The 15,422-nt window shown below is 44.5% G+C and overlaps 1 protein-coding gene across 1 annotated transcript in view; it reads right to left on the bottom strand.

Annotated features, from left to right (window-relative positions):
* hivep2a (HIVEP zinc finger 2a) overlaps positions 1-15,422 on the bottom strand; it is a 79,850-nt gene that overhangs the window by 10,559 nt on the left and 53,869 nt on the right. The window contains exons 3-11 of the mRNA XM_028604656.1: positions 15,326-15,398; positions 13,886-15,211; positions 11,661-13,540; positions 11,193-11,453; positions 10,321-10,489; positions 9,670-9,763; positions 7,388-9,149; positions 6,677-6,834; positions 2,050-2,225 (exon numbers count right to left, since the gene is read on the bottom strand). Of these exons, the coding sequence (XP_028460457.1) occupies positions 2,050-2,225; positions 6,677-6,834; positions 7,388-9,149; positions 9,670-9,763; positions 10,321-10,489; positions 11,193-11,453; positions 11,661-13,540; positions 13,886-14,861 (5,476 nt within the window). The 5' untranslated portion in view covers positions 14,862-15,211; positions 15,326-15,398. The remainder of the gene's footprint in view (positions 1-2,049; positions 2,226-6,676; positions 6,835-7,387; positions 9,150-9,669; positions 9,764-10,320; positions 10,490-11,192; positions 11,454-11,660; positions 13,541-13,885; positions 15,212-15,325; positions 15,399-15,422) is intronic.

Genomic DNA, 15,422 nt, shown 5'->3' with positions numbered 1-15,422 from the left:
GTCGGACCACAGCCTCTCTGCATGCTTTATTCATTTAACATTTAACCGCGTAGTGGTTTAATTCCTCTGTTAAAGGGATAGCTTGGATGTGTTTGTATGAGCTACTTCGCCATCAGTGTGTTAGCTACAGTAGATGGCGGTCGGCGCGCCCCCAGTTTGGAGAAGCAGGCAGGAGTACCGACACGGGAGCTGAGCAATGTCCTGCTGTGTGAGTTTAAGTTTACTAGAGCTGCAAAGATGTATCAATTATTGAACTAACTTTTGAATTAATCGGCAAGGATTTTGATAGTTAAAGTGATGGTTCGGAGTAATGTCAACCTAGGGTCCTTTGCACCATGACCTCAAGCCAAACACCCCCCCAGAAGCTTTTTTCACCTGGGTCTAACATTGGGAGAGTTAGCGTAGAGTAGCGTAGAGTAGCGTTAGCCGCTGAATAGCTTAGCCAGGGGCTAATGGACCCACGTTTGTATCTGGTAAATGACCCCACTAATAATGCCCGAAATGATACCAAACGTCTACAGTAGTACATATAGGTTATGTACTGATAAAACACTTGCCTGCTCTCTTCTGCTCTCTGTTGCCGTTGCTGCTGCTGGCAGTTAGACCAGTGCTTAGGGCTGTCTACAAATTACAACACCGAAAAGAGATACAACAAAAATATTTTTTAATTTAACTTATTTTTTTAAAGTAAGTGCTGTAATATAACTAGCAGGGGACAAGTAATAACTGAGGTAAGTTTGGAGACATTACCTTATTTAATCATTAAATTAATAAATATTTTTGTTGTATCTCTTTTCGGTGTAGTAATTTGTAGACGGCCCTAAGCACTCGTCTAACTACAGGTAGCAGCAACAACAACAGCAGAGAGCAGAAGAGAGCAGGCAAGTGTTCATAAACTTCTGGTGTACTTACAAACGTTCCAATCCATCGTTTTATGAGTACATAACCTATTTGTACTAGTGTAGAAGTTTGGTATCATTTCGGGCATTATTAGTTGGGTCATTTACGAGATACAAACGTGGGTCCATTAGCCCCTGCGCTAATAAGCTATTCAGCTGATAACGCTGCTACGCTAACTCTCTCAATGCTAGACCCAGGTGAAAAAAGCTTCTGGGGGGGATGTTTGGCTCGAGGTCATGGTACAAAGGACCCTAGGGTGAAATTACTCCGAACCATCACGTTAAGATAGATTAACCGATTTGAGTCATTTTGTTGTCTTCTCTTCTCTGGGACAGTAAACGGAACATCTTTGAGTCGTGGACAAAACAAGACATTTGAGGATGTTGTCTTGGGCTTTTTTGAGGTCGTGGAAGTTCGCTCTGGACTTGATCCGCTGTGGAGCAACTATGCTCCAACCAGAGCTGTTCGGACCAATCAAATTGTCAGGACGGGCTTTATACGATGACGGACAGATGATCAACAGTAACGTAATCAACCACGTCACCAAAGAGCGCTTGGGTTGCATTCGTTTACAACAAAGATGGCCGCCGCTGGAGAATTGACATGTGTAGATTCCGCCATAGCATCTGTTATAGAAGATATCGACAGCGCATTCATTTTAAAAAGAGGAACAGAGATCCGCGATCAAGGCATTTGCCGTCCTTCCCGACCTCAAATGTTGTGGCCGGGGCTAAGTTCGGTTGGTCATCCAGGCTAACGTCACATACTCCGTTGCTCTGATTGGTTGTAAGTCTATCCAATTGAGTGCAGAGGCGTTTTCTTTCCTGGTTCGGTTGAAACACGCCCCATAATCACAGCCCAATGGAGCAGAATCAGACTCCTGTTCTGACTAGAATCTGAGTATGACAACGTCAGGCTAGCAAACACCCCAAAAAATATACTGATAATCAAAAATAATGATAATCTAAAAAGGGGTTTTCTACCCTGATGAGGAGCAAATTTATCAGATGATACAAACACAGGACAAACATCTACTGTATCTAATGTTGACTGCAGTCAGAAAGTTTTCCAATCCTTGAAAAGTCCTCGTCTACGTCACATTTATAGTCATAAACGAGCAGCAACAAGTAAAAGGAAGAAGCCGTCTACCTTTCGTCTTGAAAGCGAAGTTGCAGAACTTGCAGACGTACGGCCGGACGTCGGTGTGCGTTCGGATGTGTTTCTTCAGCATGCTGGGTTTCTTACAGCGGATGCCGCACTCTTCGCAGATGTATTTCCCCCGGCCGCGGCCGCGAACGTAAACATAGTCCTCATTGGATTTATACCTGGAAGAAAGAGCAGGTAACAGAGACTGAAAAAATAGAAATAACACGTTTTACAAAAGAATTCCATATGTTTCCTTTAAGATTAGTGATCAAAAGCAAAAGAAAACCCACGTTTGATAAGAATACCTGAAGTTGAAAAATAAAGTTGTCGGTGCAGAAAGCAGGAAATAACCGCACACATATATTTGGCTTTTCTATACTGACATTTCTTGTAACTTATTGACTGATAGATACACTCACTCTAAGAAATATCTGTGTTTTTTAACAGTTTTGTCCATAGAACTTGACTCACAGTTGTATTTTAGTTTTTTATATTTGAAATTGCATGATTTGTGCTCAGACAACTTTTGTCCGCCACGGAGGATGGTTTTGGGACACGATCGTCCACGTTGTCACTTTTCTCACTATTTTTACAGTTTTTTTTCCTCAAATTTCTTGCCGCTTTTTTTCAACATTTTGGCCATTTCTCTGACGTTTTTGTCGCTTTTTTACGACTTTTGTGACACTTTTCCGCATGTTTTTGTTGCTTTTTTCCTGCATTTTTTTTAAATTATTTTTTTAATTTTCTGTATTTTAAAGCTTTAGTGCGTAACTTTTTGATCTACATGAACATCCGTTACATTCAAGCCGTTGCCAGATGAGTTGCTACAAAGCTAATTAAGACTATCAGCTCCACACATCTCTCTCTGTGTTTCTCAGTGGGACTATGTTCAGAAGATTGTGGCGTCCCGTGACTTTCCCGTGCAGAAACTCAAGTGAAGATAATGACCTCTTCTGAAGAGTCCGTCATGTTTTTAAATCCTCCGTGTCCTCCTTGGCTACTAGCAGCTGTGTGGAGGAGGCGATCACGGAAGGCTTGTATCATGTGGACGCGCCGACAGTGTTGTTGTCATTACTTAGAATTCCTTACGGGGGGAGACAGAAACTACTCACTATAGCTTTAACTGAGGTACACACATAATTTCCATTTTTTTATTACGGGACAGAGTCCGGGTAATGAGCTGCCAGAACTTATTCTGTTATTTTACGGATTTAGTTAATGCAGATAATGATATTTTTATAATTAACTGAAATCTGATGCATCATCAGACTCATGTTTGCTACCCAAAATTATAATAGGTTTTTCCTAATCTTGTCATGAATTTACTGGATAAATTACTTTGGGAAATACATTTTTGGTTGACCTGGACATAACAGGCAGACATATGCAACTGTAGTTGAGATGTCTTTGTTTCAAGGGGATCGGAAGCTAAAATGGGAAACGATGCAACGTTCCACCTTAGGGTTTTGTGTTTGTCGCCTTCATGGTGTCCTTTTTTGTCTTTATTCTAAAAACAGATAACCACATTCCTCCCTCCAGTCCAACTTATCCTTTCAAAAGACTTAAAAAAAAAAAAAAAGAGCACAACATCACTGTCAGGCATGATTTTCTTTTTCCGAAAGAGGCTTCGAGTGAAACAGCGGACATTTGGCAGCAAGATCAGTGCACGAGTCCGTCTGTCATGGAGAGAAATTACCCCCGACCACCAGTCAAATGCTTGTAAATGTAGTCTGTCTTTGCTCTGCGGCAGAAGCATCACATTCAGGCTCTTTTTTTTTTCAATGCGAGATCTCCTCTTTGTGGTCGTTTCCTGTCCTGTCTGCACTAGGTAATGGGTAGTTCAGGGCCTCGTGTGTTAAAAGGCGGTCAAATATCAGGAACATCAAACAACTGCACCGGCGAAGGCAAACGTGTCTTTCAACTGCGCCGCGGAAGTGGGAAATACCTCTGAACGCTTGTCTGAGTCGAGACGTTTACACAGCTGCGGCCAGTTATGAAAATGAATTATGATGATTGTTTTTGTTTTATCCTATTTTATTCACAGCACACGGCGAGATCATGAAGCAGATTCTCGTTCAAAACGACTGAAACTTTTCACAGAAGCAATGGGTTTGTTTTCTCTGTCAAAACTCGCCCCTTTGGGGATTTCTTTCATCCAGAAAGACTTCGACCCCGTGTGTGTGTGTTTCTGTGCTGATTGCTTATTACTTGTATTCATGCTGTTTATGTAAGTGCGTGTGTGTGTATGTCTTTGCCCTTTTGCCCTGTTTGTATGCTTTCATCCACTTATTGCTTCTAAAGTGTCCTTTGGGGACAAAAGGGAATTACTTCACTGTCTGCTGCATTTAATAACTCCCTGCATGTGTGTGTGTGTGTGTGTCTGCACCGTCTGTTCCATTTAGTAACCGTGGTCTCACTGGCTCTACTGTAAGAGTATAAAACATTATGATACTGTAGGAATGTCTCAAAATACAGAGCTCTAACTCCCTCACACAGCCTTTATTTGACCATTTAAGGTACGTTTTAGGACACATTCCTGTGCTTTCTATACGGGGAACTAAGATTTATGGGACTTTAGTAACATGATAAATAATAATAAAGGATCTTCTTGGCTTCATTGCGGTCAAACAAAACCTTTTATTGCCTCCATTGTCAAATAGAAAAAAAACAATCTCACCGCACAACAGAGCTCTAAAAGTAGGGCTAAGCATGCTTTTGACATTTCTTTTTCCATACTTGTGCTATTAGGACACATGAGTATTTCAACAAATCCCTTTGAAGACTGGCAAAATTATGATTTAAATCTGAAAATAATCTCATCAAAGAAAAGGAAAAGAGGAGTACAGAGCAGAGCAAACATTCAGCGCCAGCTTTTGGTTCTTAAAGTTGGAACCAAAAGGCCCTACCTGGGACTAGGGTTAGCCTAAGCCTAACCCTAACCCTTTTGCAAGAGATAACAGTTTTTTGTCTTCTGTCTTCTTTAGGTTTGCTGTATGTTTAGGAAGCTGGTTGCAAAACTAGTTGTACGCTCTCTAACCTCATGCAGAAACAAACTGCACTCTCATATCTTATTTTAAGTTGTGCATTAGTAAACACACTTCTTGTCCTCAAAGTTGCATTGCTTTATTATCGGCAGGCGGCCACATCATTTAGTTATGGAATGAGACTTCAGTCATGCTCCGAACTTTTGAATAATGAAAACTATGTTGTTATGGGTGAGACACATTGTTGTAAAACACAACACAGTAACATGCATATAAAAGAAATCTAATAAAACTTCTCTTAACAAAATAAATAACTACTAAAGTTGCTGTTGTTAGAAAAAAAACTGTATGAAAAAGCCTTTCAAATACAACTAATGAGGGACAGCTCTGTATAGTCTATAAAAGTGAAAGCAAGAATAATGAAAGCCGACGTCCAATTACAGCGATGCAGCTCAAGTCGTTGGCCTGCGATGGGTTTACCAGGCTCAGGCTGTTGGCCTGACTCACGCAGGCACAAATTAAGCCCAAAGAATAGGTTGTAAAAGGATAAGTCTATTTTTTTTTATTTTACCTAAGAAGATTTTCCGATTAATTATGCTGAAACAGATTCAAGTTCATACAAAAGTCATCTGTGCTCAGTTTTGTTGAATATTGAGCTGTAAGGATAAAACAAGTAATCAGACAGCTCCGTATTTTGGGAGTCAGAGGCACCAGTGTCTTATTTTTGTTATTGGTTATTTTTTTTTGATTTACTTGTTGATGCACTCCTCTTCTTATTACATTTTAATGTTGTCTTTTTTTAAATGTATTTTAGAGTAGAGAGAGAATCGCAATTAAAGCACTTTGTATCCATGTTGTGAAACGTTCTGGATAAAAATGCTCATATAATCGATGATACTGCAAATAAAAGAGAGCAAAAACATCTTGAAATACTGAGCTTGCTATCACACTCAGACATTGCTTTGATCGGTTGGTTGATTGATTGATTTTTGACTCTAAAAAGAATCATAATGGTTTGGATTCAGGTTGCTGGCCTTCTCAGTTTCTGCTGGTAGTTTTAGAAATCCCAGAGCCAAATCACTGTCAAAATCAAACCAATTATTCCTTAAAAAAAGTGATATCTGCGCACCAGATGTGACTGAAACTCCAAACCAGAAACTGAAATGAAAACATCATTTCGATGCAGCATTTGTGTCTGGGAAAACATTGATATAATCATACCAAAGATAAACCTATTTATAGAAGATTAATTTGTATGTTCTTCTACATTAGGCTGTCTTCATAACTTTTTCCTTTGATTACTGACTTTCAAGTCTCATTAGGATTTGAATCATTTAGCAGAGAGTTTTAAGTAATATTTCCAGTCACAAAAAATAAATGCAGACTTTCAGTAATAGACTTTCAATCTACTCTCTGCTCCAAGGGAGGATGAAACAAACTCCAGAATAATTTGTGTGATGTGATGTGTACTGTACAGGGCAAGGGCAAACAGTTTAAATGTCTAAAAAGGCAAATGTCCTATGTATCGTCCAGATTTTATGTAGGCAAAAATGCAACAAAAACTCAGAGAAAATATGTGTGCTGTTCATCTCGGTCATTAGAATAGTGAAAGTGATTGGACCGGTGCGTGTATTTGCAGGACGTACCCGCCTTCGAAGATCTTGATGCGGGTTGGTTCAGTGGCGGGCTGTTTGACCGAGACCTCCTTCTCTACCTGCTCCTCCTTCGAACGGTCCCACGACACAACTCCCTTCATCTTCCTCCCATAATTACCAACATCAACTGGCATCAGCTCTGGCTTCAACTAGAGATGAGACAAGAAGAAGAAAAGAGGGGAGAAGAATAGCACGAATTAACCTTTCACACTTTCCCGTGCGTGTGTTTGCTTCAATACGTGCACATGTAAATGTTATTTTCTGCATATGTTTGTATGTTAACACTGTTTTAAACTTCTATATTTTACATTACATTACAGGGCTAGTCTGGATCAACGGAAGCACATTTCCACGACAAAGCCTGACATCCGGTGCATCAGATGTCAGGCTTGGTTTACCATGTATCAGCTAATTTAAATAGCTCACGTTACGGTATTGTGTGAACAATAACTGCATTTAATATTTGATGTGGCGTTTTCTTTTGCGGGGTGCAAATGTTCCCCCAAAACGAGTTCCTTTCCGAGACTATTTGGCAGAGCCACTGCCGCTGCGTCCGGAGCTTAGTGCCGCCCGAGACGATTGTGATTGGTTTAAAGGAATGCAAACAACCCAGAGAGTTTTTTTTCTCCAATCCAGGAACGTATGTGTGGTGTAGCCAGACCTTACTCCAGTATGGCATTGCGAGACTATTATAGGGCATACCTGATCAAACCTCAGCTTCCAGGCCACAGATGACACCAGCTTTCCAGAGCTGGGTGGCGACATGGCTGCAGTTGAGTACATGGAATCGGTGTTTCTCCTCTGTTTGGACCTCAGCAGGGCCAGCGCAGCCTTGGTGCTAAGGTTCAGAGGATTGGGGTTGTATGAGCTTACGCACCACGAGTTGTAGACGGAGCTATGCGAGGCGGCTTGGGTGCTGTTGGGTTTGGTGTAGTTCAGGAAACACCAGCTGACTCGGCTCATAGTGCGCAGACTTGGGAACTGGAAAAACTGCTCAGCCACATCCGTGAGTAGCAAAGTCTGGCCCACTGCTTCGGATAATCCTGCGCTTTGTTTGGCAGCTAGCTGAACCCGCATGCTGGCAGGAATTTTATTGGGTGTGGGCTGATTTGTGTTGTCAGTGTTGTCTGCGTCGTTGGAGGACACCATGGACTGGGGGCTGGAGCTGGGCTCTGGGACTGAATCGTCCACATCGAGCTCCTCTGGGGAGTCCCGACCACCTGAAACTGGGGAACGGTCTGTGACAATCTGGAGAGGAGGAGTGAAGCTCTCGGCCCGGGGAACGTCAGGGAGGTGAGGGGCAGAGGAACGGACAGGAATGGCTATCTTGGTGGAAACTGGGAAGTCACTTAGTGGAGGAGAAGCAGACATCCTTTCAGAATCATCCATGGAGCCTTCGCTCTTTAGGCAAGCTCGCTGACCTCTTCCCTGCCCCTTTTCAGGTTTGCTACAGCTTTCAGTGCCACTCAGCTCCACTGCACTCATCTCCTTAACAATCTGTCCATACATCCGCTCTTCCTTCACTCTTTTCTGCTGCTTAGTCTCGATGAAGAGCTCCAGAGAGCTGGTGGGGGAGAGCATGCGCTTGCTGCCTCCGACGCCCGATCCCGAGGCATCTGTTGTGGATATGGTGCCTGACGTTAGTGACAGTGGGATCCCTGTATTCAGGAATTGCTCTGGTAGTGAATCGGGAACCTTCCAGGCTGAGTAGCGCAGCGTCGCGCCATCCATCTGTCCGAGGAAGTGTGATAGGTTGAAGCCTGTCCCGTTAATGCCTCCTCCAATTCCTCCAGGTGGTTTGCTGACACTCACAGCGCACACCGGAGACGACATGTTGCTGCTGTCAGCAATGCCCGGCCTGGCTGAATGTGTGGCTATCAGCTGGCTAACACTGGTGTACATAACACTACCATAGGATGGCACGTGGGTTTGGAGCCGCACAGGAACCGTCATACCAGGCAGAGAGGACTGGGAGCCCAGGTTCTGGGTGGCAAAGACAGGTTGGACCTGCTGCAGAAGCATGGAGGCGGTGGTGGAAGTGAGCAGGGAGTGCTTGGAGGAGAGAGAAGCAAAGTTCTGCTGTTGTTGCTGGGACATTGGAGAGGTGCGAGATGAGAAAGACGCAGGGTACGCTTGAGAGCCAGGGTTTTCTGATCCCCCATCATGTGGCTGCTGATCGTGGATTTGATGCAGGGAGTGGAGCGGTGGTTGTTTGTGGAGTGGGTGTCCAGACAGGGAGCCTGGTGATCGGATGTGGAGTTTTTGGAGTTGCTGCTGGGCCTGCAGGGTCAGCTGCTGTCTGGATGCCTGGCTGGCCTCCTGACTCCAGAAAAGACCTGGTTGCTGATAGGAAAGGAAAGGGGGACCACTCGGGTACTGCTGGATTACTTCCTTGTTCACCTCGTGACCTGGATATTCTCCCTCCGATGACGAGCCCTGGGCCTGCAGGCGATGCTGATTGGACCTATTATGGAGAAAAGATAAAATACTCTTATTTGTCTTCAAATTAAGGATTATAATAGTACAACCAGCTGGAGAAGCAGCATATGTGATAGAGACAGAGTGCATTTAAGTCCTACTTCCACTGGAGGGAAAAACAGCTCTCTGTTGACTTTTATTACGTGAAGATGTCTCCTTGTCAATTACGTCTACGAGCAAACAACAGAAAAATGCCTAAAAGCCTAAATGTCTGTATCCACTTTTGTCTTCATAAAAGCTCAGTTTTTCAGTTTGACAGCTTATAAAAACTTATGGTATAGGTTATATACATTGTTGGAAGTGCATCCCACCCCATAGCAGCTTTTAGGCAATTTTGTTGTTTGCTAGCAGACAGTATTGACGATGAGGCATCTTCAAGCAATAGCAATTGTTTTAGGAGTACAAGCAGTAATGAATAAAGATACCAATAAATTAGCATTTTGTCCATTCCATCACAGCTAAATAAGGTCTAATTAGCAATTTTAGGGTTGCATCGACTGTCTTACCTGTTGTAGAGAGGTTCTTCCTGCAGGCTGTCCTCACTGATACTGTGCTGGAGGAGATGCTGGTGGTGCTGTTGGTGTTGGTGAGATCCTACACCTGTGCATAAAACATATAAATATAATGTAATGTAACGCATTTTGAACTGAAATTCTTCCCTTCAAAAGAAATCCCATATAATTGTCCCATAATGTATGACTCAATGGCTAGAATATGGTCCAAATAACGGCTATAGTTTCTGGAAGTGATTTTCCCCGTTCAATATCTCCATTGACGTTTCATTAAATGCTTTTATAAAAAGTTTTAAGCCTGGAACCAAGGCAATCAGCTACGAGATGAATTGTGACCATAAGACATTTGATTCAGCGCAAAATAAAAATGAAATGAAAATGTCACAAAAGGCAAAGGTACAAGACTGTGTACAGAGACGATCATAGACTTCTATGGTAGAAGCTTGATCTAGCGTTCACAGGTTCGCGGGTGCGGTAAACATTTCCATGGTAACAGGGACTTCCATTGAGGGTTAGGGTTAGTCGAGAAACACCCCAACATGTTGTCTGCAATTTGACTGAAAGGTTTGGGAAAGTATCACAAACGATTAAGCAACTATAGATTATTCAACAACCCAATTGTATTTGCTATAATGCAAGGCTTACCACCAGCGCTACTGCCAGCTCTCTTGGTTCTGCTGGCTACATCGCTGCTGCTGTGGGGGGATCCTGTTGGGCCAGGCCATGCCCCATGTTCCATACTCTCCTGTTTGATTGACATCTCAGCACCCCCTGGTTCCTGGACAACTGCCTCTGGATAAACGCTCAGGGATGCCTGTCAAATGTAGTGTAAGCAGGGAAGTCGAGTTGGTCAGTAATTAGGAAATTAAATGTTGTGATACTTATTCAGTACAGTATGTAATCCTTAGTGTAGGTGCAGGGATAGGTTAAATTTGGATGAAGTAGGTGGATGTTCAGGTTCAGGTTATTTTATTTGTACCCGTAGGTAGATTTGTTTCGCAGCAATAATATGACATCCATTATGACACACAACTATAAAAACATACTTAAAACGGATACAAGAACTTCAAATCTGATACAAATACCCAAGGATCCACCAAGCTGGACATAAGTGAGAGAGAGATAAATAAATGAAAAAAAAAACATTCAAATAAATATTCTCTCAAATAAAATCAAGATAAAAGCAGGTTGAATACCAAACTAAAATAATGTTCCTGTCATATTTATTGCTACAGCTAGAAGCACGGACCATTTCACTATCTGGTTTAAAGAATTCCGATCCTTAAAGGATGCGTGTGACATCCTGAAACCAGATAGTGAAATGATAGTGGATGTGCCAAGACACCACTTTCTAGTGGTGTCTTGGTCCTTTGTGAGCCCCCTTTTCTTTCTACCATGTATGTAGGTGCTCAATCTAAAGAACAATCAACACCTGGGGTTTTGTCTAAGTGACAAACTAGAACTTCCAGTCCATTTTCTTTTAAAGAATTACAATAGTAGGGATTTTTTTATGCTACCTGTCGGACAAGATATCCACGCCGGCGTTCTTTCATTGCAGAGGCACTGGAGTATATCTCTCCCTGTCTGGAGGAGGACAAGCTCCCATAGTCAAATGATTTGCTGCGCATTTCAGGCAACTCTGTGGGCAGCGTGCATGGCGCCTGCTCCGATGAAGACCTTCTCATCTCCCTCTGCTGGTGGTGGCTGGAATGACCACTGCCAGGTACCGTCAGGAACTCCGACTGCTTAGGTCCACCACCAGATGCCAACGAATCGTCCTGGTTCAAAATCACAAAGAAAAGTGTTACATTTGGCCTTATTGGGAGCATGCTGTATATTATAGGCGCTGCACAACATAGCCAATGAGATCTATTACCGGTATATAACATAATGATAATGTCCTTTAACCTTTGTAGGACTAGTGATACTAGGGCTCCTGTAGGGGTCATTAAGAAACCTGAAAGTATTAAACAGAAATAGAGTACCTGTTTGGTGGGTGAGACAGACTTGAGGCCTTCCTCTCTATCAAAGGACATGGAGAAGGAAGAGGAGTGGGACAAGTTGCTCTCCTGACTGGGGCTGCGAGAAAGGCTGGTGCAGGTTGACTCAAAGCTTGATTCCCCTGACGAGTGCTCCATATCTGCCAGGCGCAGCCTCTTCTTCTTGGGCGGGAGCTTTTCCGATGGCATCTGGGCGAGTGTGTCACTCCTCTGTGGCAGCTGGAACTCCTCCACATGCTGCAGCTGCTTCTCCGGCTCCTTGGTCATCAAAGCTTCTGCATCTTTCTCAGGCTTGTCTGGCTCCTCCGTCACCCTGATCTCAGGTACCTGGATGTTGGGTTGTCGGACCAGCTTGTGTGGGATGTGATAAGGCTGGCCAGGCGATGCTGCGGCTGATGAAGATGAGAGGGAAGCCAGGTCACTGTCACTTTGCAGCTGCTGCTCCATGCTCTCTGTCCTCAGCAGGGCAGATTCAGGACTCAGAGCATCTTCAAAGATCTCTGTGTCGGACTGTTCGGAGTACTGGCTAGATGGAGCTTTATCTGAGGGCTGATATCCTGGCTGCTCAAAGGACTCTGACTTCTCAAAGGAATTTGGCCGGCTGAGGGAGTTGGTATGCTGGATGACTGATATGACATTCCCAGCTGTCTTCCTGCCCTCAGAGTCAGGAAACAGTACATTGTCCTCAGAGCATATACTGGCACAGGTATCGAAGCTGTCAGACTGGCTGTGAGCGCTGTAAAGAGAGCCTTTCCCCGTTGGGGTGCCTCTCGACCCATCAAAACTACCTTTTTTAAACTCATAGTCCCCTATCATCTCCACTGAACCGCTACAGCTACTGTCGTGCCCAGGGCTGTCCTCTTCATCCCCAACACTCTTCTCTTTCCTCCTTTTTCTTGTGGCTATTTCTGACATGCTAACTTTAGTATCATGTGGGGTGTAGGCAATGTGCTCCTGGACTCCTGGGTTGCGCTCAGCAATCTTCATACCCAAAGATGAAGCTAAATTCTTGGGCATGTGTCCATAGCCCTCAGCCTCCCCTACATGGGCTTCATTGGCCGAATGCTCGAATGCAGCCTGTCTCCTGAGTCTGCGCCCTGGTGGGTAAAACACATCATCCGTTGTCATCATCTCATCGAAAGAGTGGCTGCCTCGAATCGCTGGGGGGACGCTAAGGTTAGGAGGGGAAGAAGTTGGCATGGAGTTACTCCTAATGAGGGTCCCGGAATCCGATGGCGGCTCCAGAAGGCCTGTACTGCTTTGACAGGGTCCTGTTGGATATTGCTTGGGATCTCCAGAGATTCCTACATCACCTCTGAAACAGATCGGATCCTCAGCTATCTTCCCCATGTCTAGAATAGCACCTGGTTGCTTTAAGCTAGCTAGGCTGGGGTCCGCCCCGGCCATGCCCACTGTGATAGACTGTCGAGATCTGGAGTTGGGTCGGTAGTACCAAGTCCGACCAAACATAATCTCTTCGTACGTCTTTACATTAGTATTTGGAGGGCTGATCTGCTGATCTGCACTCTCAGAGCGTGAAAAGTAGCCAGAGTCTGTGCTGCCTTTGCTGTGAGGACTGAGGAGGTTCAGGGACTGGGTCATGGCAGAGTCAGACTCCTGACCTTTTTTCTCATTCAGCCTCAGGGCCAAGCGTTCTTTGATGGTAGGGGAGTCATCCAGTGAGCGCGCTCTCCCGGCAGCATGTGATGAGAACATGTGGTGTGACCCCTTTATGTCCTGAAAGGGTGGGCACTCCATCCCTGTGGAGGGGACTCCCCCAGGCTTTGGGACAATAAGGATAGGCACTTTTATAGACCCGACCGGCAGCTCTTCAGCTGAGTCTGCATATGCTGGTTCCACACCACCTACGCAGTGAGAAAGAGTAGAGCATGATATACAGAAAAGTAAAGTAGAGAACAAATAAACAGTACGATTTTAAGCAAAAAATAAGACATGTGTAGTTCATGAGTGCAGTTGAACAGATTTAGTCAGCGTACAATAAAAAAGTAAAAATCTAAATGAACAATCTAAATAGTACAGTAAATAGTAAGGCACCTTTTAAAAAATTGACAAAATATATACATTACATATTTTTTTGCTTTTTCAGGTTTGAATTATTAAGAAAAAATAGTCCATACCAAGCAGTAGTTTATGCATTCAAAACATTAACATCTACTGATTTCACTGAGATGAGAACATTTTAAGATGACCTGTATTCTTGTCAGCTTCAAAGGGGATCTGCGGGATGGGACTATCTTTGTCCGTCAGCATGGTGGAGCCCTCCACACCTTCCTCATCTGTGTCGGTACTCTGCTCTCCATCTGAGTGGACCTCGGCCTCGCCCACTGGGGATGCCTGGTCCATGTCCCCGCTGCGGGCCACAGCTAGCTCTGAAAATGGTACGAGTCCAGCCTTGATGGCATGAGCGTGGGACTTGCGATGCTTGTAAAGGTTGCTCTTGGTTTTGAAGGAGAAGCCACAGGGTACACAAGGATATGGCCTCTCACCAGTATGTGAGCGGATGTGCTTCTTCAAGACGCTGGGCTTGGCGCAAGCTCGTCCACAGTAGTGACAGATGTACTTACCAGGCTTTTTCGGCTTCTGCTCCTTTTTGCTATAGCCCTCCTCTCCAGGCTCAGGGCCTGACTGAGAATACTGTCCGAAGGAGCTGGGTAAACTGGGAGATTTCTGGCGGGGAAACCTCCCTCCCCCAGCCCCGTGAGGATGAGTGTGTCCTGGGTGTCCTACAGGGTACAGATCATCCGAGGGCAACTGGCCAGCAAATGGCCAGGCATGAGGCTCTAGACCTGGCTGGGGTTTGGCTCCTGAGAGGAAGCGCTCAGTTTGGGGGTGCTGAGGGTACGGCTGGCCGAGCTGGTAGGAGTATCCCCTTGGGAACCCCTGAGGAAAGGGCCCTTGGGGGTCTTGAGATGGCGGGCCTCCCATGGCCCCAACTGCATGCTTCCTAGAATTCCCCGTGATTGCGTACTTCTGCTGGGGTGCTGATCCCCCCGTGGCACCACAAGGCAAACTCTCACGGTGTTTTGCCTCCGGGTCAGCAAAAGTGCTTCGTTTGGTGGTAGCAGAGGGCTCGGATGCCCACTTTCTTTGCAGAAGCGCCTTCTCCTTCGCTGGTTCCTTATTTGAGCATCTCTGCCCCGCGGCAGCTGATTCACGAGCCTCCATTTTCGTGAAGCTCTTCTGTGGGTTTAGAAGAGGGAGGAGAGAGGGGGGTGGTGGGGGAGTTGGGAGGGCGGGTTCTGGAGGGTTACAAGGTCCCACGACTACCAGGCATGATAGCTGAACCTTTGAGGGCTGCCAACAAGTTCACAGAAACAGGAAGTACCCGTCCATTGCTGAAATAGACTGATTGTAAAGCCAGGCTGGAAACAGGAATCAGGAAGTGGAAATAAAAGGGGAGCTTTAGTGGATAACATCAGAAATGTTTCTCTCCTTTTGCCATTTTGTAAACACTAATGTTGCTGTGCGTTGTTTTCTGTCCAGTTTATCAAACGACAGAAGATTTCTTGAGTGATCTGGAGAGGACACAAAAAGAAGAAACATGTTTGTGGACTTCTCGAATGCATTTTAAGTTAACAGTAAATCAAGGTAAACAACATATTGAGTATTATCAAAGGGTAAATACTAACTTTTCTATAAGGAAAAGTGCTTGTAGATCCTTTCTTTAGCTTCAAAAGTCTTCCAGTTTTCTCACCAAAAGACCTGCACCAAAACAAAAGAGAGAAA

This window comes from Perca flavescens, chromosome 18 (genome assembly GCF_004354835.1).
Source record: "Perca flavescens isolate YP-PL-M2 chromosome 18, PFLA_1.0, whole genome shotgun sequence".
NCBI lineage: Eukaryota > Metazoa > Chordata > Actinopteri > Perciformes > Percidae > Perca > Perca flavescens.
This window is presented reverse-complemented; position numbering and strand designations above follow the sequence as displayed.